The sequence below is a fragment of the Leopardus geoffroyi genome, chromosome D4 (genome assembly GCF_018350155.1).
Source record: "Leopardus geoffroyi isolate Oge1 chromosome D4, O.geoffroyi_Oge1_pat1.0, whole genome shotgun sequence".
NCBI classification, from domain to species: domain Eukaryota; kingdom Metazoa; phylum Chordata; class Mammalia; order Carnivora; family Felidae; genus Leopardus; species Leopardus geoffroyi.
In genome coordinates this window covers 88070317-88097823 of record NC_059342.1, presented here as the reverse complement: position 1 = coordinate 88097823, position 27507 = coordinate 88070317, and the positions used below count along the sequence as shown (strand labels likewise).

The 27507-nt window shown below is 58.8% G+C and overlaps 1 protein-coding gene across 2 annotated transcripts in view; it reads right to left on the bottom strand.

Moving 5' to 3' along the window:
• The window catches only part of PRRX2 (paired related homeobox 2), a 42086-nt gene that overhangs the window by 8007 nt on the left and 6572 nt on the right, over window positions 1-27507 (bottom strand). The window contains exon 1 of one of the 2 annotated variants that reach the window (XM_045469284.1): window positions 9878-10103. The exons of the other annotated variant lie outside the window; for it this stretch is intronic. Coding sequence (XP_045325240.1) covers window positions 9878-10058 — 181 coding nt within the window. The 5' untranslated portion in view covers window positions 10059-10103. Of the gene's footprint in view, window positions 1-9877; window positions 10104-27507 lie in introns of those variants that run through there. 2 annotated transcript variants of the gene reach the window in all.

Here is a 27507-nt window from a genome sequence, read left to right as displayed (position 1 = left end):
AGCTGGTTTCATGTCCGGCCAAGCTGGCGTTGGTCCCGGACACTGAGGGACCAGGCCTAAGACACAGGGGAGGGGCTCGGGTCCTCGGGTGAGATCACACAGGCAGACTTTCCAGCATCACCTCCCCGGAGGCCCCCAACAGCCTCAAGAGGGGCGGGCAGGGCTGTCTCTGTCCTACAGAGAAGGCAGAGGGAGGCCCAGAGAGGGGCCAGGCCCTACCCGGGGTCACACAGCAAGGAAAGCCCACCCCCGCGGCCCTTTCTTTTCTCGATACATCCCTGGTAGCCAGTCGTCTGGGATAATGGAGAGAGGAGGTAGCCCGCCCCCCAGCCCAGGGCTGGGCAAATCCAATGATGAGCACAACAGAAGGACAGAGGCTTTCTCTTGAGGGCCCTTCTGGCTCTATCCAGTGGATGGGGCCACCCAGGCCACCCTGGTGGGCAGAGCCAGGGCCTGGACCTCAGGAGGGCTGGTGGTACTCACATTGGACGTGCCCACCCCTCACTGTGGACCCCTGTGCATACCATTCCTGGGCTTTCCACCGCCCCCCTCTGTCCCTCCCTGACTTTTACCTTCATGTCTCAGCACAATGCCCCCTCCTCCAGGAAGCCCTCCCAGACCCCTGTCATAGCTGTGCCACACTGTAGAGCAGACGTGGGGTCATTCGTCCAGCAGGGACTGGAACTTACTGGGTTTTGTCTCTCTGGAACCCATCACAGGACCTAGCTCAGGGTAAACTCTTCACAAATATTTTTTTGAGTGCTGGGTGAACGAGTGAATGAAAAACCTGGGACTGTCACGCCCATACTCCCCTCACAGCCCGCAGGCCAGTGACCGGTGGGGCTACAAGGGGGCCTAAGCAGGCTTCGGCCGACCCTGGAGTCTAGAGGAGGCTGGGGGAGGCTCCCACGTGTCCCCTAGAAACCTCAGCAGAGCCCTGGAGGCAGCTGCCACGCATTAGGGTCTCTCTAGACTCTGGAGCCTCTCCTTCACGTGCACAAAGGTCTTGGGGTGCTGCATACGCTTCCACAGGATGACTGGACCCCCTCCCCACCCCAAGAAACCCAGTGCACCAATGGAATCTACCCTACAAGACCACATGAGCTCCTCCCCACCTCAGGGCCTTTGCACATGCTTTTCCCCTCTGTACTCCTTCTGCCTCATGCTTACCCAGTTTTTAGTCTAAACCTAAATTCCCTGCCCTGAAAGGCTTTCCAAGCCCCCCTGGCCAGGCCAGATCTCCTCGCCACAGGCTCCTGGGCTGTCTCCCTCTCCTGAACGTCTGCAATGAAGTTGTTCTTCTGTTCTGGTTCTCCACTTTGTGCTTGTCTCTTCCCTTTAGCTCAGCTCTAGGAGGTAGGGACTGTGTGCGCCTTGTCACTGCTATATCCCCGGGACTGGGCAAGAAGTTTGGCCTCAAAAAGATTTCTCAAGGGGCGCCTGGGTGGCGCAGTCGGTTAAGCGTCCGACTTCAGCCAGGTCACGATCTCGCGGTCCGTGAGTTTGAGCCCCACGTCGGGCTCTGGGCTGATGGCTCAGAGCCTGGAGCCTGTTTCCGATTCTGTGTCTCCCTCTCTCTCTGCCCCTCCCCCGTTCATGCTCTGTCTCTCTCTGTCCCAAAAATAAATAAATGTTGGAAAAAAAAAAAAAAGATTTCTCAATATAAAGGAAAGAAGGCCTCCCTCCAGAAAACAATGGGAAGCCCCAGCATCCAAACCCAGTTCCCCCTGCCCTTCAAAAGGCCAGACAATGGTTACTTAGATGGGACAACTCAAAGCACAAGCCAGTAAAGAAAGGAAGAGAAATCAGACTTCATAAAGATTAAAACTTCGGTGGACACTGTCAAGAAAGTGAAAAGGGGGGTCAGGGCGCCTGGGCGGCTCGGTCAGTTGAGCGTCCAACTTCAGCTTAGTCATGATCTCACATCCGTGGGTTCGAGCCCCGCGTCGGGCTCTGTGCTGACGGCTCAGAGCCTGCCTGGGATGCTCTCTCTCTCCCTCTACTCTGCCCCTCCCCCGCCCTCTCTCTCAAAATAAGTAAACATTAAGGAAAAAAAAAAAAAAAGACAGTAAAAAAGACAACCCAGAGAACGAGGAAAATATCCACAAATCGCGTATTCGGTAAGGGATCATATTTAGAAAATACGAAGAACGCTTTCAACACGACAATAAAAAGGCAAACCATCCCATTAGAAATGAGCAAAAGGTCCGCATCGGCGTTTTCCCAAAGGAGGTATGTGAATGGCCAACAAGCATGTGAAAAAGTGTTGGTCCTGAGTCATCAAGAAAACGCAACGCGCAACCACAAGGAGATGCCGCTTCACACCCGGTATGACGGCTAGAATCAGAAGCCAGATAATAACAAGTGCCGACAAGAATTTGGAGACATTGGACCCCACCCCCCCCCCCCCCCACCGTGCACCGCTGGTGGGAAAGTCCAATGGTGCAGCCGCTCTGGAAGAGTCTGGCATGTCCTCCAAATGTGAAATTCCGAGTTACCATCTGACCCAGCAGTTTCACTGCTAGGTATCTACCCGGGGGGGGGAATAAAACCTACGTCCACACCACGATACTCCAAACAGCCCGAACTTGGAGACAACCCAAACGCCCGGCCAACTGATGACTGGGTAAACAGAATGCAGTCTGTCCACACAATGGAATGTTTTTTGACCGTAAAAAGGAACGAGGTGCTGATTCATGCTCTGATGTGGGCGAGCCTTTAAAAACGTTATTTATGTTTAAAAATACTGTGCTACGTAAAAGCAGCCCGTGCCATCCAGGAAGGGCCGCATAATGAAGGATTCCGAGGACGAGAAACGTCCAGAACAAGCAAAACCTAGAGAGACAGAATGTCCGTCGGCGGCTGCTAGGGCCTGGGTGGGGTGGGGTGGGGTGGGGTGGGGGATGGACGGTGATGACCGAGGGGTGCGGGGTTTCTGTTTGGGCTGCCGGAAAAACTCTAAAATCTTGGCGATGGTTGCACAAGTGAACATATTAAAACTCACTGGCGTGCACACTTTAAGGGGATGAATTGGATGGCCCGTGCAGTATATCTCAATAAAGTTGGTCTATAAAAAGAAGTACACAGGAAAGGGTGGGGGCAGAACGTCTCCATGGGAGAGGAGACATGTGGGGCTGCCACCCCTGGGGGAAGCCAGGGGGCAGATACAGATTAGGCCAAAGCCTCTTCTCAGGCCCAGGAGCCTTTTGAGAAATGGCGTCACTGGGCCCAAGGGGGGAGCAGAGACAAAGCTACTGGGCAGAGAATATCTACGTCCTATTCTCAGACACAGAAAAGGGCCAGGGGGTCAAGGCCAGCTACAGCCGGCCATCTCAAAGGCTCTGGGTTTCCCGAGCCTCCTCCTGTGTCCCGCACCGAGGCCTCTGGCTTTAGCAGCCCAAGAGCCAAGGGTTCAAACTTGACATCGGCGGTCGGCCCAGCCTCCTCCGCTCCCCACACCCCAAAACCACCTCCAGAAAGTGGGAGCACAGGAGGGAAGGGAGTCGGGGAGTCATTCAGGAGGAAGAGGAGCAGCCCCCCCCCCCCCCCCCAGATCACAAGTTGGTCAGAGAAGGAGGGCAGTGTCTGTCCCGTCTGGTTTTAATCTGAGGTTGGTGGCCCAATGCCAAATTTATTGTCAGACCTACATTTTAATAAGGGGTTGGTATGTGGAGGCAAGCTGCCCTCGTTAACCACTTCCAGACCGGGGTGACGTTGCCGCTCAGGGGCCAGCGTGGGGTCCTGCCTCCCACTTAGGAGCCTGGGGAGGGGGGGCTCGCAAAGCCCGCCGCCGGCACCTGCTGGGAACCGCGGTGAACACTGATGGTCAGGGAGAGAGACGATCGGATCGGAGAGCTCGGTTCCGAAGAAAACCCGCAAACAGCCCTGGGGGCCTCAAGCCTGGGACTCTCGTCTTCTCGAGGGCTCAGACCCGAAGGGCCCTCACAGCTCCTCCGTCAAAGCCCCTTATTTTTGTAGAGGCGGAAATGGCGGCAAGGAGGGGGGCGCTGGCTTGGCCAAACGCTCCCAGCGAGGCACTGGGGTCCCCCGTTCTGCCCCCTGAGGCGAGGTGCGATCCCTGAGAACACACGTGTGCCTCCCCCCTGCTCCCCGCGTCCCTGGGTTCCCCGGGAACGGGGCGGACGCGGCTTACCCTTGACCCAGCGATGGGGCACGCTCGGGGACAGTGGGGGAGGGGCAACCCGCAGCCCACCCAGAGAGCAAATGACTGCCTCCCTCTGCCCCCCAGCATCTGAGAATGGGGAAGACTCCCCTCTCCCTCGCTTCGGGGCCCTCAGTTTCACCATCTGTGCGCTGGGGTGAGAGGAGTTACCATCGCCCCCCTGTCCCCGATGGAACAGTCCGGGGCTCCCCTGAGAGCTTGACGCAGACAACCGTTGTCCCCGCTCTGACTTTTTTTCCCCAAGGGAAACCTAGGCCCTGGCTCACTGGGCCCCCCGTGTTTCGACTGTGAACCCCCGGAGGAATCTGAGGAATTCTACGGGTCCTTCCCAGAAAAACACAGGTGCACACAAAATTCTGCATGGAACCTCGTTGGGGTGATTCACGGACTCGGAGAATCCGGTCCGCAGACCCCACCCTGTAAAGTCAGCGTGACGGAGAGCCAAGTCTCTTTGGCCCCAGAAGGACCCGCCCCCTCCGCCCCCTGTTCCATCTTGGGGTCCCCACCGGTCGCCCCCTCCCACCCCAAGGGAGCAGGCAAGACCGAGGCCGTGCCCATCAGCCCCTCTCCTGAGGCCGGCGGGACCTCGCGGAGCCCTGGCTCTGGGTCCACGCCGCCGGGCTCCCAGAGAGGGTAACCTTTAAAGCACCGCCAGAGGGTTTTTATGACCCGCTGGTGAGTTCCAGGCCTTCTGGAAAACGTGTCTGAGGCTCAGCTCAGAGGAGCTCCAAGGCTGTCTTGACTGTTAGGCTGCTCTTGTCACTGCAGCTGGGCCTGTGGGTGAGGACACGGGACTCCTTCCCCTCCCTTTCCTTTCCTTTCCCTTTCCTTTCTTTTCTTTTTTCTTTTCTTTTCTTTTCCTTCTCTTCTCTTTCTTTTCCTTTCCTTCCCCTCCCCTTCCCTCCCTTCCCTTCCCTTTTTCTGTTTTTTCTTTTCTTTTCCTTTCCTTTCTTTTCTTTTCCTTCTCTTCTCTTTCTTTTCTTTTCCTTCCCCTCCCCTCCCCTCCCTTCCCTTTTTCTGTTTGGCCTCCGTTTACTAAACTTGATTACGTGCCTGGCCCTGGGTTACAGGGCCCTGCCTTCGGAAATGTGGAAGGCACCGTTATTAAGCCTTGTTCTCAGTGGGGGATGGGGAGGTTCAGAGAGGGGAAGTCACCGACCCGGGTCACCCAGCCAGGCTATGAGGCAAGCAATTTATGCCTAGTCTGTCGGTCCCCAAAGCGGTTGCTCCCTGGAGGAGAGCGGCTCTGGTTAACCCTTTCGGGACCAGGGTGAAGTTGCTGCTAAGGGCCCAGTATGGTTTCCTCTGCCCCACTTTTTTTTTTTTAATTTTTTTTAACGTTTTATTTATTTATTTTTTTTTTTTTGAGACAGGGAGAGACAAAGCATGAACAGGGGAGGGTCAGAGAGAGGGAGACACAGAATCTGAAACGGGCTCCAGGCTCTGAGCTGTCAGCACAGAGCCCGACACGGGGCTCGAACTCACGGACCGCGAGATCGTGACCTGAGCCGAAGTCGGCCGCTCCACCGACGGAGCCACCCAGGCGCTCCCGCTGGGACTCTGCGGCAAAGTCTCTCCCACCCACAAGTGTGGCAACCGCGGGCTTCAGGGCCGCAAACTGGGAATGGCGAGGCGCGACACGAAAAGCAGCGATGGGCGCTGTTGCTCTGCCCCGTCCCATGCGGTAGCCGCTAGCTACCCGCAGCCGTCTCCGTTCACATCGATTCAAGTGAAATAACAATATAAATCCCGTTCCACAGTCACCACGTTTCAAGGGCTCAACGGCCACAAGTGGGACGGCACAGATAGGGAACATTTCCATCATTACGGAAGGTTGTATCAGCGGGAGCTGCTCTGGCATTCCAATTTTTCTTCTTCTTCTTTTTAATGGAGAGGGAACAAACCACAACAAAGACCAGCCCTGAAGGACCTTTGAAAGAAGAAAAATCACCCCTCGATCCCACCATGCCAGCCTATCGGCTTAGTTTTTTGCGGACTTTTTGGCCCACGTCCACATGTATCCAGCTTGCACCTGAGTCCACTTAACGGTGTGCATGAATAACATTTTCTTTTTTGGACGAGGCATTGGTGAAAAGGCCAGGATTAAGATCAGACATGCACAGCAGAGACAGCATGTACGGTTGCACAGGCTGTGCACTGCACAACTCCAAGGGCACCATCCCCATAGACTATAGTGTACCTGGTGCCCCCTATAGTTGTGCGGTGGACAACCCGCTAGACCGCACTCTGCTTTCTGGAAATAGCTGCATTCACGTTCTGGCTCCACCTCGCACCAGCTTCGGGAGCTCTGTGGACACGTGGCTTCACCTCCCGGAGTCTGGTTTCCTCAGTGTAAACGGAGACAGCGGTACCTGACGTGCTCGGACAACGCCCCTGGCACCTCGGAAGTGCCCAAGTCACTTAGCTATTATGTCGGCGACGATTACCACCTCACGATTTTAGGGGGCGGATTCCCCAAGATTCACTCCCTTTTGCTGTGAGCGGCACAGACCAGGGCTCAGCACGTGTTGGTTGATGTTCGTTTAAGCTCCGCCCTCTTCGTCAAGCTCACTGTGAGCGGCTGCATCATTTCACCTCGGGGGGGTCCTAAGACCACCTCACTAGTCATTCCCCTCTTGTTGGACACCTACGTTCTGCCCGATTTTCCTCTGTCGTCAACTGCCCCGGAAATGGCTCGAGTCTTTGTCCTCCCGCTGGATTTCCAAACTCCACCCACTTCAGCGGAAATTCCTACAACCTCTCTTCCAGGACCTTCTGGGCTCTCTCCCGCCACCAAGTCGGCCAGAACAGGTTCCCCACAAGAGTATTAAAGCTGATGCACCCAGCACGATGGTTAAAAGCTGGACTCTGGAATCAGCCTGCCCGCCCCCTCCCGCCGGGGGTTCAAATCCTAGCTTCACTGCTCAGGACCCTGAGTAAGTTACAACCTTTCTGTACTTTGGTGCTCCCGTCTAGAAAACGGAGATAACCACATATCCCTTTACGCGGATTGAATGAGTTCACATTTATGCAATTCTGAAAACAGCGTCTGGGACCTAGTACATGCTACGTCACATCAGCCAAGAGTATATTATGTGGGGTCAGATGGGTCTCAGTTAGAGTCCCAGACTGGCCATCTAGTGGCTGGGCGACCTTTGGGCGAGTTACTTAACCTCTCTGAACCTCACGTTTGCATCTGTGTTGTGGAGACCTTGGCTACTGAGAGGTCTTGGCGCACTGAACTCTCACTCCCAAACACTCCTAAAGGTCACCTTTGCCCCAGGGCTGGTGCCCCGCCTCCCCCCCCAACAGAGGCTTCCCCGAATGTGCCCCCAAAAGTCTGTCCTTCACGGAGGCTTCCACAGAAGCTGGGCTGCTTCCAGCAGGAAGCCCTCCCAGTCCCAGACTGAACTTGCCTCTTTATGCTCAGCGCCTGGCACGTAGTAGGTGCTCAATAAATACTGGATGAATAACTATATGAATGACTGATTGCAAGAATGAGTGGATGGATGGAGGGATGGATGGATGGAATTGGGGGCCGAAGGGGAGGTAATCCCAATTCTCTGGCCACCCCAATCCGTGAAGACTTTCATGCACTATAGATCGGGGCGAAGTGTCCGAGCTTTCCCACTCTCCTGACCCTCGCACCTGAAGAAACGAATGTATTTATTGTTTCTCTAAATTTGGGGGCCAGAGCCTGATCCAGTGGGCCTGGGTCTCCTCACGAGTGATGTGCTCCAACGGGCCCGCGGTGGCGAGAACGGGAGCCTCCTCTGCAGCAGGGGGAAAGGGCCAGCCGGTCGGCCACCCGCGTCTCGCCCTCTCCACGCCATCCCGAGCCCCCCGGGGATGGCCCAGCAGGTACAGGAGCCCTCACCCCACAGGCACCTGCTTCCGGGGGCTGGTGTTTATGGGGCGGATGTTCCCTTCCCCCCACTCAGCGTCCCGGCTCCCCACTTCTAGGAGCCTGAAAGGCCAGAAGCAAGCACTCTTCCCACGTATCTTCAAAGGTTTTCTGTGCAACACTCTTCCCACGAGTCCGGGAAGGACTGCAAACCGAGGGGACCACCCCAAACCCCAAGGCCCTGGGTGACGCCCGCCTCCTCCGCAGCCAGACTTGGGCCGGCCCAGACCGACAGCGCCACCCTGTCCCGCGCTTCCTCTCTGCTCTCCACGAGGCCTCCATCTAGGGGGACCAGGGTGCCCCCTCGCCACCCCCGCCCCCATCTTCCTAACTTCCCCTGCTGGGAGTGGTCTTCTGCTGGGGGCCCAGTCCCTTGCTCACCACAGGACCCCAGAGGGGGCCCAGGGAGGGAAGGAGGGGGTCCGGAAGGGCAGGGCACCCCAAGCCGCCGGGGGAGGCTGAAGCCCGTCCTGCGGTCGATGCCGATTTGTTGCCAAGCGGGGACAGGCCTCGCTGAAACCCTTGCCTTTACCCCGGCGGGCGAAAAGCCCCCTCGCGCATCCGTGCGCTTCCAAGCGGCCAACCCCCACGTTTCCTTCGCCCCGTTTCCTGCTCCCCTCCCCCCCGCGCTGGCATGTCTCAGTGTGGCCCAAACTCCTCATCTTAGGGGAAGCTCTGACTCAGAACTTGAAAAATCTTACGCACTGACTTGAGAAAACAAACTTGGGGGGCGGCCGGGAAGAGTCCCCGGTCCTTGGGGGGAGGGGGAGGGGCTCTCCAAGAGGCCATCCTTCCCTCCTGGGGATGAGGCCAGCGGGCTGGGCGGACCCCAACCGGGGAAGCCCCGCGCCCCGGGGGTCGCTTTCCCCGCCGGGCGGGGCGCACCGGCGCTCGGCTGGCGGGTGGGGGGGCTGGGGTCGCTTTTACGCATACGCGGGGCCAGGGTCGACCCCGAACCCCGCGGGGCGAGGGTGGGGGTGGGGGGGGAGGGGGTGGTGCCCGGCCCGGCGCGCCAGCCGCCGCCCGCCCCGCCCGGCCATGTGCGCGCCAGCCCGTGCGTGCGAGCGCGCCGCGCCGGTGGCGGCCAGAGCGGCGCCGCGGCACATCTGGTTCCAGGCGAGCCCCTGGCGCCTGCCTCGCCGCAGACCCGCGGCCCAGACACACAGACGTTAATAGATCGGCGCGCCCAGCCCCGCGCGGCCCGCGCCCGCCGCCGCCAAGCCGCTCAGCGGGAGTGCGAGGCGGCCGCCCGCGCGGGAGGGCGGGCGCGCAGGGGTGGGCGCGGGGCGCGCCCGCCCTCCCCCTCCCTCCCTCCCTCCGGCTCCGACACCTCCCTCCCACCCCCGCCCCCCAGCCTCCGCTCCGTCCCCGGCTTGGAACCGGGACTGCCCTCTTCCCATCCCGGGAAACCGAGTTCACGGAGGCCTCCGCCAGCCGGTGACCGGCGCTGCCCGCTTGCCCCCGCGCGCACGGCCGGGCCAAGCGCGGGGGTTCGGCGCCGCGAGGGCGCATCTCTGCGCACCGTGACCCTCTGCGAAGACGCCGCTACCATCGCCCGTCCATTTCACAGTCGGGAAACTGAGGCTGGAGCGGCCGGTCGCACCAAGGTTACCCATCGAGAAGGCACCCCAGCTGGCCTCCCACTGGGGCGCAGGATTCCGCTCCCCTCCCCGCCCCCCCCCCCCCCCCCCCGGCGGCTCGGCATCAGTTTTGCCGCCTCCTCAACTCCTCACGCGCACACCCGGAACCCAAGGTCACTGGCAGTCGGCGGAGGCAACACCGGCCTTTACCTGGGGCGCCCACACCCCCTTTCTCGGAGGAGAGCCTGTCCTCAGCTGCAACCCCTGAGGCTTCGGCCGAGGTCCTCCGACCCGAACACCCGGAGGTGGTGAGGCTTCGGGGGGGGGGGGGGGGGGACAGCTCAGCAATGTGGGTGGATTCTTTCGGCAAGGTTCCAAGCCGACTCCTCATTCCGAAATGCTCCCGAAATCAACCCTGCAGCCCCGGGGTGCGCTTCAGGCCCACTCCGGCTCCGGCTCAGGTCATGATCTCACAGTTCGTGAGTTCGAGCCCCACATCGGGCTCTGTGCGGACAGCTCGGAGCCTGGAACCTGCTTCGGATTCTGTGTCTCCCTCTCTCTCTGTCCCTCCCCCACTGGTGCTCTGTTTCTCTCTCTCTCTCTCTCAAAAATGAATAAATATTAAAATTAAAAATAAAAAGGAAGCTACGATCTTTAAAGGATCTCCATCTGAGCGGGTTAAAGTGGGTCGGCCAGTGGAAAGTGGGTTTCCCTCTCTTTAGACCTACGCATACACACACATATGCGTGCACACACACACACACACACACACATGCATATACACTACAGCCTTTAGCCCCTAGAGGTAAGCACGTGTGCTTGCAAATTGCAAGTAATTTGTTGGCTCCAGGTTAAATTTTAGCATTTCCCCCCCTCGCAGGGGACTTTATAAGAAAACGGACCCACATCAAAGTGCCACGTTTGCCCTTAAAACTAGGAGAAGAGCATTTTTTCCCCCCAGAGCTGCTTACACCACGGGGGAGTTCTGTTCAGAACTTTCCCATTAATACCCTCTGAATTCACTTGGGGGGCTTGTTAACGTGGGCCATCAGAAACTCTGGGTTTGAGAACAAAACCACACTTTTAAAAAGTTCCCGGCCCGAAGGCTGATAGGCTCTGCGACGGCCTTGGCGAATGCGCCCAGGCGTCCAAAGCCCGTCTGGTTTTACTCTCCAGCCAAAGCCCCACGTTAAAGTTCTGGGCTGGGGGGGGCCCCATCCCCCAGCCTCGCCACCCAGAACGGGGTGCCGGGAGAAGGGCAGCCTGGTGCAGGAAGGGGAGGCTCCTGCAAACTGGGGGCTCCTAACCCAGTTCCCAGCCCTTATTCCCCCCTCCCAGAGTAAGATATCCCCCCCCCCCCCCCCCCCCCCCCGCCCAACGGTAAGGCACGCCGAGCGGGCCTGGGGGCCACTGAAGGCCAGGCCACTGGCCGGGACTAACAGACAGGGGTTCCGGGTGTAAAAAGCAAACCAAACAAGCAACCTGGCCGAGTAGAGCCTGGAGCAAATGACAGTGAATTTGGAGGGAGGGATTCTACAAAGCGGCTGCCACTCCCTAAAGGCGGTTTCTTTCTCCTGGTGCTGAAGCTTGAAGCTTGCGACAGTTTCTGGTCACAGGGGTCTGTGACCAGACCTTCCATCTGGTGGCCTCCCCCCCCCCCGCCCCTTCCTTAGCCAGAAGCCTCTGGACAGGATGCCGACCGCAGGTGCCCAGGGTGGGTGGCTGGGGAGGGGAGGGGCGCTGAACCTCCCAAGCCAGAGGCCCGGCCCAGCTCTGAGGCCTTTGCTTGACCACCGGGGCCGCGTGCCGACACCGTACGAGTTCGCGTGACCCCGAAAGGGGCTCCCGCAGCCACCCTCCACGGAGACCCCTGTGTGCCGGGCCCCCTGCACCCGTGACTTTCCAGAGTCCCCACATCTGCAACCCCGGGAACCAGATACCCTCATCAACCCATTCCACAGATGAAGACACAGGATCTGAGAGGACGAATGGCATCTCCAAGGTCACACAGCCGGCTAGCGCGGGACTAATCAGGCACGGGACCCCGATGCGCCTTCCCACACCACTTCCAATCGCTTGGTACAGCTGTTTGGGACACTGTGTTAAGGAAGATCCTGAGGGGCCCTGGTTGTTTGCCACGGGCTCAGGAAGGGGGGTCTGATAAGAAGGCGAGCATCTGTCAATCCTGAGCCTGGCTGCAGCGTCCTTGTCGTACAGAAGCAGAAGACAGAGAGCAGGAAGGAGGCACCGTGTGCTCAGGGGCGCGGGGAGAGTTCCAGACAAAGCCAGAGAGGGGGCGTGGGTGTTGCTCCCCTCTGGGGGCTCTTTCCACCTCAAGGGTTGTGTCACACGGGCCATCATCTCACTGCCCCTTGGCCCCTGACACACTCATGTGTGACACGGCTCACAGAGGTCCATTTGAAGAGACGTATGTTCGGTTCTGCCTCCTTAAGGAAATAAATGAGCGGAAATCTGGCATCTCCAGGAGGCAAGCCCTTTTGTCCAGGGCCCCAGTGGCGGCAAGAAAAGTCGTCCTACCTCCTTTGACGTATTTAAAATAGGGATGGGGTGCCTGGGTGGCTCAGTCGGTGAAGCACCCGACTCTTGATTTTGGCTCAGGGCTTGAACTCACGAACCGTGAGATCTCACGGTTCGTGAGTTCAAGCCCCGCATCGGGCTCTTCACCGACAGCGCGGAGCCTGCTTGGGATTCTCCTCTCCCTCTCTCTCTCTGCCCCTCCCTCGCTCACATTCTTTATTCTTCCTCAAAAATAAATACACGCTAAAAAAATAAATAAGTTAAAAAAATAATAAAACAGGGACAACATTCTGCCCACTGCACGGGAATATCACGTTGCTAGTAATGTGGGCAAGCCAAGCTTCACCTCGAGAGAACAATTATTTTTAAGACCGTACCATGAAAAAAGTCTTTTACAAAATTATATTGTAACCAACCCAAGTTTTTTTTTTTAATTTTTTAATGCTTATTTATTTTTGAGGGAGGGAGGGAGAGAGAGAGAGAGAGAGAGAGAGAGAGAACATGAGTGGGGGAGGGGCAAAGAGAAGACACAGAATCGGAAGCAGGCTCCAGGCTCTGAGCTGTCAGCACAGAGCCCGACGTGGGGCTCGAACTCAGGAACTTTGAGATCATAACCTGAGCCGAAGTCGGATGCTTAACCGGCTGAGCCACCCGGGCGCCCCTAAACAACCCAGGTTTACTCTCGTTCACGGCTGGTGGGCATACAAAATGGTGCAGCCACTTTGGAAGCCAGTTGGTCAGGTTTTTTTACGAAACTAAGCCTACTCTTAACCATGTGACCCAGCAATCACGCTTCTTGGTATTTACCCAAAGGAGTTGAAAACCCACGTCCACACCAAAAGCCGCATGTGGACGCTCACAGCGGCTTTATTCATGGCTGCCAAAACTTGGAAGGTGAGCGGATGAACCGTGGTCCATCCAGACAACAGAATATTATTCAGCTTTAAAAGAAATGAGCTATCAAGCCAGGAAAAGAAATGAAGGAACTTAAAAAAAAATTTTTTTTAATGTTTATTTATTTGTGAGACAGAGAGAGACAGAGTGTGAGCATCGGAAGGGCAGAGAGAGAGAGGAAGACACAGAATCCGAAGCAGACTCCAGGCTCTGAGACATCAGCACAGAGCCCGACGCGGGGCTCGCACTCACGACCTGGGGCTCGAACTGCGAGATCGTGACCCGAGCTGAAGTTGGACGCTTAACCGACTGAGCCACCCAGGCGCCCCAAGAAATGAAGGAACTTTAAATGCATCCTACTAAGTGAAAGAAGTCAATCTGAAAAGGCCACACCCTGTATGATTCCAACCGTATGACATTCTGGAAAAGGCAAAACTATGCAAACAAGAAAAAGGGGTGGGCATCCGGGGGAGGGATAAACAGGTAGAATACGGGCTTTTTTAGGGCAGCGAAACCATGTAGGATACTGTAGTGGTGGGTATCTGTCATTATCCATTTGTCCAAACCCTATGGGCGGGGTGCCAACTATGTGCCAATGTGCGTTCCTGAACTGCGACAGACAAACGTAGGAGGTTGACGGTGGGGCCGACCGTGTGGGAGGGGCGGGGGACGGGGATGAGAACTTCCTGTTCACCTTCGCTGTGACCCTGAAACTTCCGTAAAAAAAATAAAGTCTATTTCGAGGGAAAACCAAAAACAAAATTTTTTTTTTTTTTTTTAAGTTATGGCTTGTGGTGTGCTGCTACACGTGTCACAACCAGTGACCCTTGATTCATGTTTGCCAATTTCTGGGGTATAACTGCTTCCACCACAACCAATTTCTAGCTACAATGTAACACCAGTGAAGGCAAAACCAGGAGCCGCCCAGAAGCACACGGGAGTCTAGTTATTCCCGCTGCCCAGATCCCCTAATGCAAATGACCCCAAGGATATAAATAATAGTAAATGTAGCAAAATGATAAGACGGGAGTTTGGAGTAAATGTTGCCCTTGTTTTAAATATAGCTTGTGTAGGGGCGCCTGGGTGGCGCAGTCGGTTAAGCGTCCGACTTCAGCCAGGTCTCGATCTTGCGGTCCGTGAGTTCGAGCCCCGCGTCAGGCTCTGGGCTGATGGCTCAGAGCCTGGAGCCTGTTTCCGATTCTGTGTCTCCCTCTCTCTCTGCCCCTCCCCCGTTCATGCTCTGTCTCTCTCTGTCCCAAAAATAAATAAAAACGTTGAAAAAAAAAATAAATATAGCTTGTGTAGTTGGGAGTTTATGTAATTGAACTCTCGATGGCATCTGTGTTTGACAATCAGCTTCCAAAATCCTGCACATTTTTAAAAATGTTTTTTTTTTAATTTATGTTTGAGAAAGAGAGAGAGAGACAGAGTGTGAGTGGGGGATGGGCAGAGACAGAGAGGGAGACACAGAATCGGAAGCAGGCTCCAGGCTCCCAGCTGTCAGCACAGAGCCCGACGCGGGGCTCAAACTCGGGAACGGTGAGATCGCGAGCTGAGCAGAAGTCGGACGCTTAACCGACTGAGCCACCCGGGCGCCCCTAATACTGCACATTTTCTAGCTGGCACTCCTGAGCCACTACGGTTTCTGGCCCACCCAAGGGAGGTGTTTGGCCCAGTTACCCACATCCTGGTCCAGGCACATCCGATTTAGGATTTTTTTTTTTTTTTAATTTTTTTTTCAACGTTTATTTATTTTTGGGACAGAGAGACACAGAGCATGAACGGGGGAGGGGCAGAGAGAGAGGGAGACACAGAATCGGAAACAGGCTCCAGGCTCCGAGCCATCAGCCCAGAGCCCGACGCGGGGCTCGAACTCACGGACCGCGAGATCGTGACCTGGCTGAAGTCGGACGCTTAACCGACTGCGCCACCCAGGCGCCCCCCGATTTAGGATTTTGAGAGCAGGTACTGTGTTGACAGTGAAAGGTGTATCTGTCCCCCAGAACTGTGGCCCTTGGGCGGCCCTGTCAAGCCCCCGATCCTGCTTACCTGGTCACTAAGGTTCAGATCCTTCCCAGCAACCTGAAGCAACCTGTGTGTCTAACATCACCTGCCCTGAACACAGGGGGCCTTTCTAAAGCGAGTCATTACCCTCAGAAGTGTGCCCAAAGGGCTGAAAAGTTCTGCCAGAGAAGACTCGGGTTTCGTGCTAATTCTCAGGGAAAGAGGGACGCACCCCCCAAAACACAGGCCATGAGGGAAGCGGGGGATGGGCTGGGGAAGGTGGGAGGGATGGGGGCTGCAAGCTGAAACGGGGGTCCTAGCTGTAGGTGCTCAGCACAATCCCTGGGGGGGTGGGGTGTGTCCGCCTTCGGCTCAGGTCACGATCTCATGGTTCGTGAGTTCGAGCCCCGCATCGGGCTCTGTGCTGACAGCTCAGAGCCTGGAGCCTGCTTCGGATTCTGTGTCTCCCTCTCTCTCTTTCTCTGTCCCTCCCCATGCATGCTCTCTCTCTCTCTCTCTCTCTCTCAAAAATAAATCGACATTAAAAATAATAATAATAAGATGCCAAGCCCCACCCAGCCCTCCACCCTCAAGAGTCTGACTCAACAGGTTTGGGCTATCACACCCGCCTGGAGTCGAGCCCCAGAACTAGGGTCACAGGCCACTTAGCCCAAGCGGGCCTAGTTCTCCATCTGCAAAATGGATCGTCACCGGCGATAACTCGGGTAGCTAACCCCACGGCGCCGGGCAGAAGGCAGGGGACTGAGAAATGCGGAGCAACCCTCGCGTGCAGGGCACCGAGCCAAATGCACCACCCTGGGAGATGAACGCTGTCGCTTACCCCGTTTTACGGAGGGGGCAGCCAAGGCTCGGGGAGAATGAGGGCCTGCCCAGGGTCACCCAGCTAGCTGGTCGGCAGCGTTAGGATTCAGACCAGAGCGGGCAGGCTTTTGCTCTAGACGTGAGTGCCCGGGGAGCCCAGAGAAGCCAAGAAAGCTTAAAGGGGAGAGATCTGGAGAGGAGGTGGGGGTGCGGTAAGGAGCGTGGGAGCGTCTCCCGGTGCCACGGGACCAGCACCTGTAAGCCACGGGCCTCTCGGCGGACGACAACGTGGAACGTTCCCGCCAACGAGACCCTCGTTGTCCCTACCTCCCGGGGACCCTCAGCGGAACAGTCAGAGCGAGCAACGTGGACCCGGGGAGCCCTCCCCCCCTTCCTCCTTCAGAGTCGCTGAGCCTCACGCTGCTGTCCGTGGTGCTTCCTGGAGAAAACAGGAGTTTGGTGTGCTATCGCGGGGGTTCTGGGGGTGGCGGCAGGAAGGCGCGGAGAGGCATGGTCCGTGCCCGCACCGTGGAGCCCGGGTGGAGGGTGGCTCTTCCAACAACCCTCCTTCGCTCCCGGGGACCCTTCCGGCCCTCGAAGCCCCTTCTCACCCACCCTTAGAGACGGTGCAAGGGGGATCCGGTCATCGACCGGCTTTACGAAAGGGGAAAGAGCCCGGGAGAGTTGACGTGGGCCGCCCAAGTTTGCCCAGCTGGGATCTGAGCTCGAGTCTGCCCGCCCTTAGCTCCTGGGCCATGCTACCTTACTGCTTCCCATCTCAGGCGGGTACAAGAAGATAGCCATCCTCGCTGGGTGCTTAGGATGATTCCATGGGCTCGGGCACAGCGGCCACGGCGGCCTGCAAATGAGGCTGCTGGTTCCGCCACCTCGGCAAGTCAGTTCATCGTTCCGCGCCTCAGTTTCCCTGTGCGCACAGCACACTACTCAGGGACTGCTGTGAGGGTTCCGTGGGGTGATGCCCGGAAGGCGGTCGAGATATGGGACCCGCAGGTGTCACCACGGCTGACAAGCATGCGTCCGGCCCTCTGTACCCCTCACCGGTCCAGAGGGGGGGCGGTCGTACAGGCCAAGCTCCCTGCCGAGCCACGAGGCCCATCTTTGCCCCCTCCCTTCCACGAAGCATCCTTGAATGCCGAGTGCAGCCCACTCGGAGTCTGGCAGGCTCCCAGGACTGAGGAAGCAACCTGCTCCCCACCCCCATCGTATGTCCCCAATTCCCCCGCTGCAGGGGGGGGCTGCGCTGCGGGTGGCTGCACCAATCAAATATGGAAAAGAGCCCGCCACAGGTTGGGCACATTTGCTTAATTCTACCCTAACCAGGGCCTGGCCCCCACCTGGGCAGCTCTGATTTCATTAGCATTTTGCTGAGACCCTCTCCCGCCACCAGACCCACGGGGGGGCCTGGCTAGAACTCGTTTCCACCTTGCCCAACCCAGTCTTCACCTCTCACCTGGGGCACCACTTCCTGGGGGAACCCTCCCCTCCCCAGCCCAGAAAAGCTTGGGGACCTGTCTGCCACCCCCCACCGCTTCACCATCACTGGTTAAGCTCCCTTGGACGGCACCAGCCTGTTTCCCTCTGTCCCTGTCCAGGGTCGTCTGCGTTGACAATGGTGCCTGGCGCTAGGTAGGTGCTCAATAAACACCGGATGAATTAATGAATGACTCACAGCCCGGCTCCGTTTAGCCTTTAGAGCCACAATGTCTAGGGCCCAGGAGCTTTTTTTAAGAGCCCAGGAAAATTAAAGATGTGAAATACAGTTTTTTTTTTAATTTTTTTAACATTTATTTATTTTTGAGACAGAGAGAGACAGAGCATGAGCAGAGGAGGGTCAGAGAGAGAGGGAGACACAGAATCGGAAACAGGTTCCAGGCTCTGAGCTGTCAGCACAGAGCCCGACGCGGGGCTCGAACTCACAGACCGCGAGATCATGACCTGAGCCGAAGTCGGACGCCCAACCCACTGAGCCACCCAGGCACCCCTACAGTTTTTTTTTTTAAGTTTATTTATTTATTCTGAGAGAGAGAGAGAGAGAGAGAGAGGGCACAAATGTGGGAGGGGCAGAGAGAGAGGGAGACACAGAATCCGAAGCAGGCTCCAGGCTCCGAGACATCAGCACAGAGCCCGACGCGGGGCTCGAACCCACGAACCTTGAGATCATGACCTGAGCCGAAGCCTGACGCTTAACTGACTGAGCCACCCAGGCGCCCCTGCAATAGAGTTTTCTATTGGCTCCAGGATCCAAGGTGGAAGGGTCATTAACAAACGGGGGAGGGCACGTTGACCGCACGTGACGGCAGGTCAGCCGGACAGGCAAAGTCCGCCACCGCTCTCGGCTGTGGATAAAGGTTACTTGCCATGGGGTCTTTGCTGTCATGGGAGGGGGACACCGCTACCGGAAGGGGGTCCTATGTCCAGCAAGACCCTGACAGGCCGAGCTCCCAGGCGAGGGCAGTGACAGCCCCCTTCTGAAGCTATCTCCGTGTCTTCCTGCCACCAGCCTTCAGCCCAGGACACAGAGTGTCCTCACCGTGTCACAGGGCCTCAGTGACACGGCTGCCTGCCCTGCTGGAAGGGGACAAGACGGCAGACGGGTGACCCCGGTGCCACCTGGAGAGACACTGGTTGCTTTGAGGGTCACGGTTGAGACACGAGGTCCAGCTCCTCTAAACACAGGCTGGGTGGCCTCGGGAAAGTTACTTGACCTCTCTGAGCCTTGGCTTCCTCGTCTATAAAGCGGGCACATAAAGGCCCCTCTGTGAGTATTAGGTGAGATAATACATGCCAAACAAGCACAGCACGCCCCCCGTGCTTTTTGGGGAACGCCTCCTTATAAGTGCAAGCACCCCTCTGGAGGACGGGCCTCCTTCCTTTCGTCCTGGCCCAGAGGGTTTGGGCGAAGCCTCTACCCACACAGCCCAGCCCTCGGCCAATCGGCACACAGCTCCTCCGTGATTGGTTCGGACGTGGGCAGGGACCCAGTCCTGGCAGAGCAAGACCCTGGGGGAGCGATGCTGGCCGCTCCTGGATGGAGCCGGGCCTGAAGTCCCGCCCTGCATTTTTGAGTTACGCACATCACGATCTTGCTTTCGCCTAAGCTCCTCGCTCAGGGCCAGTTTTCTCCCTGTTGTGGGTGACCGCACTGACTAGCACACTGCTGGAGCCTCACCTACATCCCTAGCCTAGCAGAACGAGGGCGGCGGGCCTTCCTCCAAGTAACCCCGCTCCTCTGCTCGTAGCCCTGCCCCTGCCACGTGGGCGGTCGCGGACCCCTCTCCCAGCTACTGTGGGCCGGGGATCTCTGCAGCCTGTTCGGAGGGGCCCTCGTGAGCCACAGCTCGCACCACGGGGAGGGCAGGGATCCCTCTGCCAGGGGCTGGCTGTGCAGTCCTGGGACGGCAACTCCCGTCTCTGAGCCGCGGAGGCCCCCCCTGTGCTTCTCAACTCCGTGGAATTTACTGGCACTGCACTCAATTCCCTGTCTGTGTCGTTATCAGTTAATTGCCTGTCTCCTGTTACCTGGAAGCCGCTAAAGGCTGACGGCTGGATGTCTGTCTGCCCCGTGGCTGCACATCGCGTGGGGCTCAAGAAGTATATGTTGAGTAGAGGAACCTCCACTTCTCACCTGTAAAATGGGAGTGTTGACAGCCTCCTGTAAAGACGGAGGTGCGGGGGAGATGTGTGCCCTGGGCTCAGGCCTGGGCTCAGGCCTGCGTGAGAGCTTCCTCTGGGCGGGGGGGGGGGGGGGGGGGGGGCGGATGATTTGTCACTCTTATGAAGGGGGTCCCCGCAGGGGCTCTCTGTGGACAGCGACGTCACCCAAAGGGGCGAGGTTGATGGCTCACCAGAGCAGGGCCAGGAGCGGCCTGGGGGGTGGGGTGCCCACCGCGGAGACCTCGGCCTGTTGCTCGCATGTACCCCTCCTCTCCTCCCTGTGCCAGGGCCAGCAGACAAGGGGAACAGACGAGCCCCGACTCCCCCTGCCCTGCCCACGGTGGGCAGAGAGCTGTTGCCTTAATATGGAGCTAGTCTGGGCTGCGACAGTTTCTGTCCCTTGCTGGGGAGAAGAGGGACCCTAGGGACCAGCAGCTGCCAGGGGTGGGGCGGGTTCCTCCTCCCATTCTCTCAGGGCCCCGCGTGTGAGTCGCTAATTATAGCAATGGCAGTAATGGTAAAGCACAGCCTAAGCGCTTCCCAACTCTGCGTCCCCACAACCCACTTGTCATGATCCCCACTTTGCGGATGAAGAAACTGAGGCCCGAAAGGGAAAGCCCTTTGCCCCAGAGAGCCATCTGGGGTTGGTCGGACTCACTGGCCCCCACTCTGGACCTCCTCTCCCTGGGGCCCTTTGGACACACAAGGAGGCCACCAGGCTGCAGGGTTGGCTACGAACTCCTCAGAACTTCTGCCTTCCTGACGGGGGGCGGGGGGAGGGGGGCATGCATGTCAGAGACCTGCCTGCACTGGGGGAAGGTAGAGATGAAAATCTGCCGTGCAGAGGACACCGGTTTAAAGAAAGCAGCGAACATTCTTCACGATCCGCAGAGCCCAAGAAGCTACTATGGAACTCTCCAGAACCCTGAGGCTCTTCTGTGGGGGCTCCGGGTTGACCCCTGGGTGCCGAAGGAGATGCACCCCGCCTCCGGCCCCTTTGGAATGGGACTGGCCCAGCTCTCCTCCCTCCTCCCTGACTGGGGCTCCCTCCCAAGCCGTCTGCCCTGTCCACAGACCCACTCTTCACTTAGATTTCCATCTGGGTCTGGTTTTTCAGGGGTGGAGGGAGGAGAGGGTTTAGGGAGAAGCTGAGAGCTGGCAGCCGGCAGAGGTAAACCTGGTCCCTTCTTTTCTTGGTCCCCCAAGCTCTGTGAATTTCCCCCTGCCATCTGCCCCCCTGAACTTGGGGCTGCCTGATCATCACAGAACCTGCTTCCGGTGGGCAGCAAGAAACTGGGGTCCTGGGCAGAGAAAGGAGCCCGCGTCGAGATCAGCTTTCCCACGAAGGCAAACACCGTGTCTAAACCAGCTCTGCCGGAGCCCTCGGATCAGTTGAGTGTGTGTGTGTGTGTGTGTGCGTGCACACACACACACACACACACACACACACACCTGTTCTAGACATGTGGCAAGAACGCATCCGTAATCCCTGAGGGAGCATATCTGAATATCTCAGCCTTCCTCTCTGAGCCATCTTATGCACAGACCTTCTAGAAGTGGCAATTGATCTCTCATTTGAATTTTTAACCTCAAATGCCACATTATAAAAATACTTGCGTTGTGTCTTATAGACGGCATTTGTCATGAAATTATACGTGGTTACAATATGGGCCACGGGAAATAAAGCGAGAGGCTCGTTCTGCACGGGAACAGACAGTCTGTATCAGCCAGGCTGGGGCTGCAGCAAATCCGTGCCGTCCTTCCAGAGAGGGGACCCCAGGTCACCAGGCAGGGCTGGGCAGGGGCAGTGGGGCTTGGGTCCTGCGGGTGTGTTGGGGGGGGCACCCAGGGCTGGATAATCTGTCCCCTCTTTGGAAAGCATAGTTAGGTTCCAGCAAAGGCCGCCAGAGCCAGCTCCTGGGACCCAGATCTCTGTTCCTGATCTCAGCTCCTGTTCCTGTGGGGCCTCGGGAAACTTCTCCCTCCTTGGTTTCTCCATCTGTGGGAGGGCTTGGCAGTCCTAAACTGGGCTGCTTCCTCCTCCCACGCGGCAGAGAGAGCGAACGCGAAAACAAATTGGCCAGGGGGGCATAGCACTGAGCTCGGAGCTGCTTGATTTCACCAACTCCTCAGAACAATCCAAGCTCCGGCTGCTATCGTTACGCCCATTTTGTAGACGCAGAACATGAGGCTCAGGGAAAGAAGGCACTTTCCCAAGATCGTCAGAAATCAGGGGGTGAGGCTGGGGCCAGAATCCCACAGCCAGGCCAGACCCCACCAGCGACATGTCCAGCCCCTGACAAGGCAGGGGAGCCACTGGAACTCTCTGGGACCAGCTGTCTGTTTCTATGCCGGTGTCGCCATGGAGCCACACAGGGGTCCAGGGAGGCTGTCCCTGTCCCAGGGTCGAGCTGGACCCTCTGTTCTCTCCCATAAGCAAAGCCCGGAGAGGCTGGATGAGGTCGGAGTGAGCACAGCCCCAGGGGCCCCGGGCCAGCCAGGCTGAGAAACACGCTGAGAGCAAGGGCCTCAGACCCGGGACCCCCGTGTCCTCAGTACATAGCTCATCTTTCTGGGCCTCAGCCTCCCCGTCTGGAAAACAGGGCCAGAAGACTACCTTCCTCCTAGAGTATCCGGGAGGGATTGATGAGAGGAACCACGGAGGGTTGAGCAAACAGCAGGTGCACGATAGATGGTCCGGACTGGTGGATGATCGTGATGAACATGAACATGCCCACAAATCAGCCGGCCCCACCGCCCCGACCCAGCCACGAGCACCCCAAGTCCCCTCCGTCCTTCCAGGGATTTGCGGCTGGACGGCCTGGGCCAACCTTTCGCCTTGTTACCGGGCCCGCGAATGAAGCTTCGATCTCAGGATTGTTGCAAAATCTCTCCTCCCCAACTCGGGATCTCAGATCTCAGAGTGACTGGGCCCTGGGCAGCCAGTTAGGGCTTGTGGTCAGCTCCTTTGGAGACAGGGGCACCCTGGGCGCTCTGGGCAGCCAGGCCACCTGCTGTTCCCAAGTGAGCCACTCATATCCCACACGACAGGCTCACTGGCTCACCAGGAGAGCTCCTGGGGAGGCCCTGGGTGCTCTGGATACTCCAGACACCCACAGACGAGCAGGAAGCGTTCTCACCGCTCCTCATACAAAAAACGGCGGGTCTTGGGTCAGGCCTTGCTCGCTGGCCCGCCGCCACGGTGCTCCCTCACACCCCTCTGCTCCTGGCACAGCCAATCTCTTTCCTACCTCTGAGCCTCTGTATCTGCTATTCCCGCCACCCGAGACACCCTTCCCCCACCTCTTCTCCTGGATAACTCCACTCATCCTTTAGGTACAGTCTGAAATCCCGCCTCCTCCAGGAAGCCTTCCCAGAACCGCCAGGCCAGGTAGGGGGCCCCTTTATCTGTCCTCAGGGCAGCCAGGACATCTTTGTGGCGGGGACCACACTTCCCTTGATCCCGCTGGGACCCCAGGACCTAGCCCACCCCCCGATATGGAGTAGGTGCTCGACAAATATTCGTGGAAGGAGGGAGGGAAGCGTTCACGGGATGCCTCCCCCATTCTCTTCCTCCCTTGAGAGAGAAATCAGCCCCTCGAAAAGGCTGCCCTCTTGGGAGCTCTGCTCGGCCCGGACTCGAGTTCACGGCAACAGCAACGATCGCCTTTCAACAGCGACCTCGCTTTCGGCCACGTTAGATCTTCGCCTTTTCCTCTTCCCTTCCCGGTGCAACCAGAACAGTCCATTTTTACTTCTTGTCTCCAGCAATTTCCCGCTTCGAGCCCTGACACTCGCCCCGCCTGGGGGTCAGCCTGGGGTTGTGATGGCAGGGCAGACGGCTCTGGGGGAGGGGCCGGCCTTCCCGGGGAAAACACGACGTGTCTGGGAAACACGAGATTCCCAAAGGCTGGGGTCCCTTCCTGGCCCCCCCCCTCAACCCGGGCGCCCCGGCCCCAGCCCCTGCGTCGCAGCACAGCCCGGAGTCCCCCTGCCTGACTGCTGGGGGCGAGGCTCTGCACAAGGGTGTCCCTGGAAAAGCAGCGCCCTCCTCGGGGGCACTGCAGAGGTTTCCAGGTGAGAACCAGGAGGATGGGAGACGCAGTCCCTCCCTGTCAGGGCTGCTTGCAGCGAGAGGACCCTTTGACTCCTTGGCCACCTGGGGGCCCGGCAGGAGGTGACCAGCCTTGTCCCTAGGCTCTGGGGATCACCGCACATTTCCTCAGCGGCTTTGGGCCACCTCGCTCTGCCTTTCTGAGCCTCAGTTTCTTCATCTGCAAGATGGGGATGATGCTTCCCTGCCCTCCTAAGGCCGCTGAGAGAATTCAGCAGCGGGCTGCACGTGAAAGTGTTGTGCTGAGCCAGGCAGGTGGGGACGGCCAGCTGAGACCGCAGGCCGCGACCCTGCCTTTGCGCTCCCCTCCCCGGTGAGGGACCAGGGCTCCCCCGTCCCCCTGGTGTTTTCTCCCCGCACGATGTCTCGGAACAACACCACGTGTGCCCTGAATGAATGGGCAAATTAACACACCCCAGCCCGTCACCTTGCAACCCCAAAGCAAGGCATATCTTAGAGAGGGGCGGGGAGGGCTGGGGCTTAACGGTCTCTTCGGGGGACGACGAGAAGACCTGTTTTCTGTAGCTTCACCATGACGGGAAACAGGGGACAAAGTGCCAATCTGTCTCTTCTCCCACCGTTGGGCTGTTTTCCCGGACTGCCCTCCCTCGGTCTGGGAAGCGGCCAGAAGACGATGCTCCGGGTCCCGGGAGGGGGCTGGCGCTCAGGTCTCCCGGCCTCCGTCTGGGAAGATACGGCATCCACAGGCCCCTCTGCCCTCCGGGCCCGTGCGGTTAGTGGTGGGGACTTTGAGGGGACGTGGGGCCTCAGCGAGGGCAGGGCCGGCCTGTGCTCTCTCGGGCCTCGCTTCTCCGCCCCCTGTGTAACCCCAGGCTAGTCGCTTGACCCCTCGGAGCCTCCGTTTCCCCAACGGTAATCAAAGCAGCAGGCACCCTTGCTGACCACCTCACGCCGCGTATCCCCCGCCAGCCAGCTCTTGTGTTTCCCCAGATCTGTGAAACGTGCCGAGGCCACATGGCTGGCGGGGGGTGGGGGGGAGGACCCCGCTGCACTGTCCACCCCCACCCCCACCCCCCCCCCACCCCCCCCCCCCCCCCGCAAACACACCTTCGGATGACTGCTTCTCATCAGCAGGGAGACAGTCAGAGGAAGGAAAGGCGGAGAAGGAATCCCCCGGGCCGCACAGGGTGCAGAGGCCCAGGAGAGACGGGGGATGGGTGCCCGGCTCCCCCGAGGGCCCTGCGACCCCCCCTGGGGAGGGGGGCGGCCAGAACCCGAGCCCTGATCGGCCTGGCTGCCCGCTGGCTGGACCGGCCGCCTGCGACACCATCTTGAGAACATTAGGGGCTGCTGTTAACAGATGTTTTCTGTTACGTGTTATTTGTTAGTCTAATGAAAGGAGGTGCACTGGCTTTCAAGACCTCGGCGTTCCGCGGGGGTTTTATATGGGAGGCCGGGGCTCGGAGCTCTGGCGGCGGAGAGGCCCAGACCCCTGCCAGGCGCGCCCGGCGGCTCGCGCTTTGATTCCGAGGTTTGCAGCCATCCGCGTGGTTAATTCCAGCTCTGGTTAAATGTCACTTTTAATAACGCCATCTCTGGCGTGGAGATGTCTGTGCCCACGGCAGGAGGGGAGGATGGACCGGGAGGTGGGATGGGGGGGCAGGTGGCCGCCCTCCTGGGGCCCCGGGGACCCACCCCCGCGAGGGAGAGCCGCGGGCGGGCGGGACGCCGGGAGGGGGCTTTGAGGGTTCGGTGGCGCCCGCCACTCTAACGTGCACTCCCTAATGCGCGTAGAAGTGCGTGGGAACCTGTTAAATGCAGGTGCCCGGGCCCACGGAGCACCATTCCACGGGTTGGGGTAGAGCCCAGGACCATGCATTTCAACCGGCTGCCCAGGTGCGTCTTTCTGGGGCCACATGTTGACCCACAGCTGGGTCCAAACCCCCTCAGACCAGCGACAGGCCATGTCCGGGGCCCCACCTACGACCCCCTGAGCAGCAGTGTCACAGCTGTGACAAACCTTCACCCGGTCGGGTCTCAGGCGACCGAGGTGCTTTGCTCAGGGCCCGCTGCGGAAGCTCCCAGGGGTGCCTGTCCCGGCCTCCTCCCCTTTCACTGACCCACACCAAGGAGCTTCCCCAAGACCACGGTCCCCCCCCTGGGCTGCCAGGTCCGAGCTTCTTGGCTTCTCTGTAACGCCTCGCCCCCCGCCGCCCCCCAAACTGGAAGGTCCCAACTGCCCCTCCCATGCACAGAAAAGCAGAATGGATCACAAAGAGGGACCGAAAATAATGCCTTCCAGAACCCGCTTCATCTTTTAGGACGCAATAAAAGATATCGCCGGCTGTAAAGTACCCCATGTGGACGGCGCCTGTCATCACGGTGGCCCCTCGGAACCAGGCTGGGGACAGGCAGCTTCCCAGATGTGGAAGGGACACAGAGCAAGGGGCCAGACTCCCAGCAGCGGTGACAGCATCTGGGTTGTCCCGCGACCTGATTCCCAGGACATCTTAAGATGCCACGACTCCTGGGCTCTGGCTGGGGGTGGGGGGTGGGGGGGTGGGGTTGGGAGGGGTTCTGCCCCTGCCATTGCCAGCAAGCCCACGCTCCCGGGGAGGCCACAGCTCCTTCCTGGCAGCAGCCCTGGATGGGGAGCACCCTGCCTCCTGTCCCCTGCCCGCTGTGCCCTCACCTACCCCCCAGAGCACCCTGTCTGCTCAGCACGGGAGCCCGTGCAATGACTTTCCCCACCTCTGTCCAAACAGGAAGCTCCCACGGTGCTCTCCTACTCACCACCTCACAAAAGGCACTTAACCCTTGGCCCGTTCCAGAGCCTTCTGGCCGCTCACTGCTCACTGGCTGCCTGCGGCCGCCCTGCCCACTAAGATCCTGGACGCGATCGCTTGGGCCAGGCTGGAGCCCTCATGGAGGGGCGTGAGCGTTGCGGGCGTGAGTGTGTGCGCGCACGTTCGTGTGTGTTGATGAGGGGGTGTGTGCGAACGAGTGGGCTTGCGTGTACAGATGTGAGTGTGGGTGGGCGTGAGAGGGTTTGTGGGTGCGAGTGTGTGTGTGCGGGGCGGGGGGCGCGTCTCTGTGTCTGAAATGGACGGAGGCAACCGGATGATCCTGTCTCGAGGAAATGGGTTTCTGGGCAACTTGTACAACTGGTCCCTCTGGGCCAGTGGCTCTAAGCTCACTGGGCTCGAAATCCGAAAGCCTGGGCAGGCGGTAGGGGCTCGAGGCCTGACACACAGTGGGCACTCAGAAAACGACTGTGGAATGAATGAATGAATGAATGAATGAATGAATGAATGAATGAGTATGGGAGCTGTGGTCGACTAGGAAAGGGGGCCGTCCTATCGAGGTTCCTCAGAGTCAAGGACCCTCCACTGCTCTCCTGTGTCCGGGAGGCTGGAGATAGGCCTGCGGAGGGTGGGATAGGCCATTCTGGATGTTTCTGGGCAGGAGAGGGTCCCCCACTCAGCTCACACCTTCCCAAACCCCCCAAGCTGGGCGGCCCCCCAACACTGCCAGGATTGCTCGTCTTCCCCAGGCCAGGCTGCTGAAAAGACCCCTCCACGGGCTGCCTCATGCCCCCTGAGTGCGGCCCACATCCTCCTGGGAGTGGCCATCCCCGGTTGGACAGCCCGCGTTCTGGGGGCCCCGGGGATGGCTTTAGGCAGTGGTGGAGAACAGGGCCTTCAGATCTGGACAGACCTGGGAAGCTTCGCGGGAAGCTGTGACTTGGCGAGTGGCTCATCTCCCTCGTATAAAATGGGGATGGGGGGCCGCCTGGGTGGCTCCGTGGGTTAAATGTCCGACTTCGGCTCAG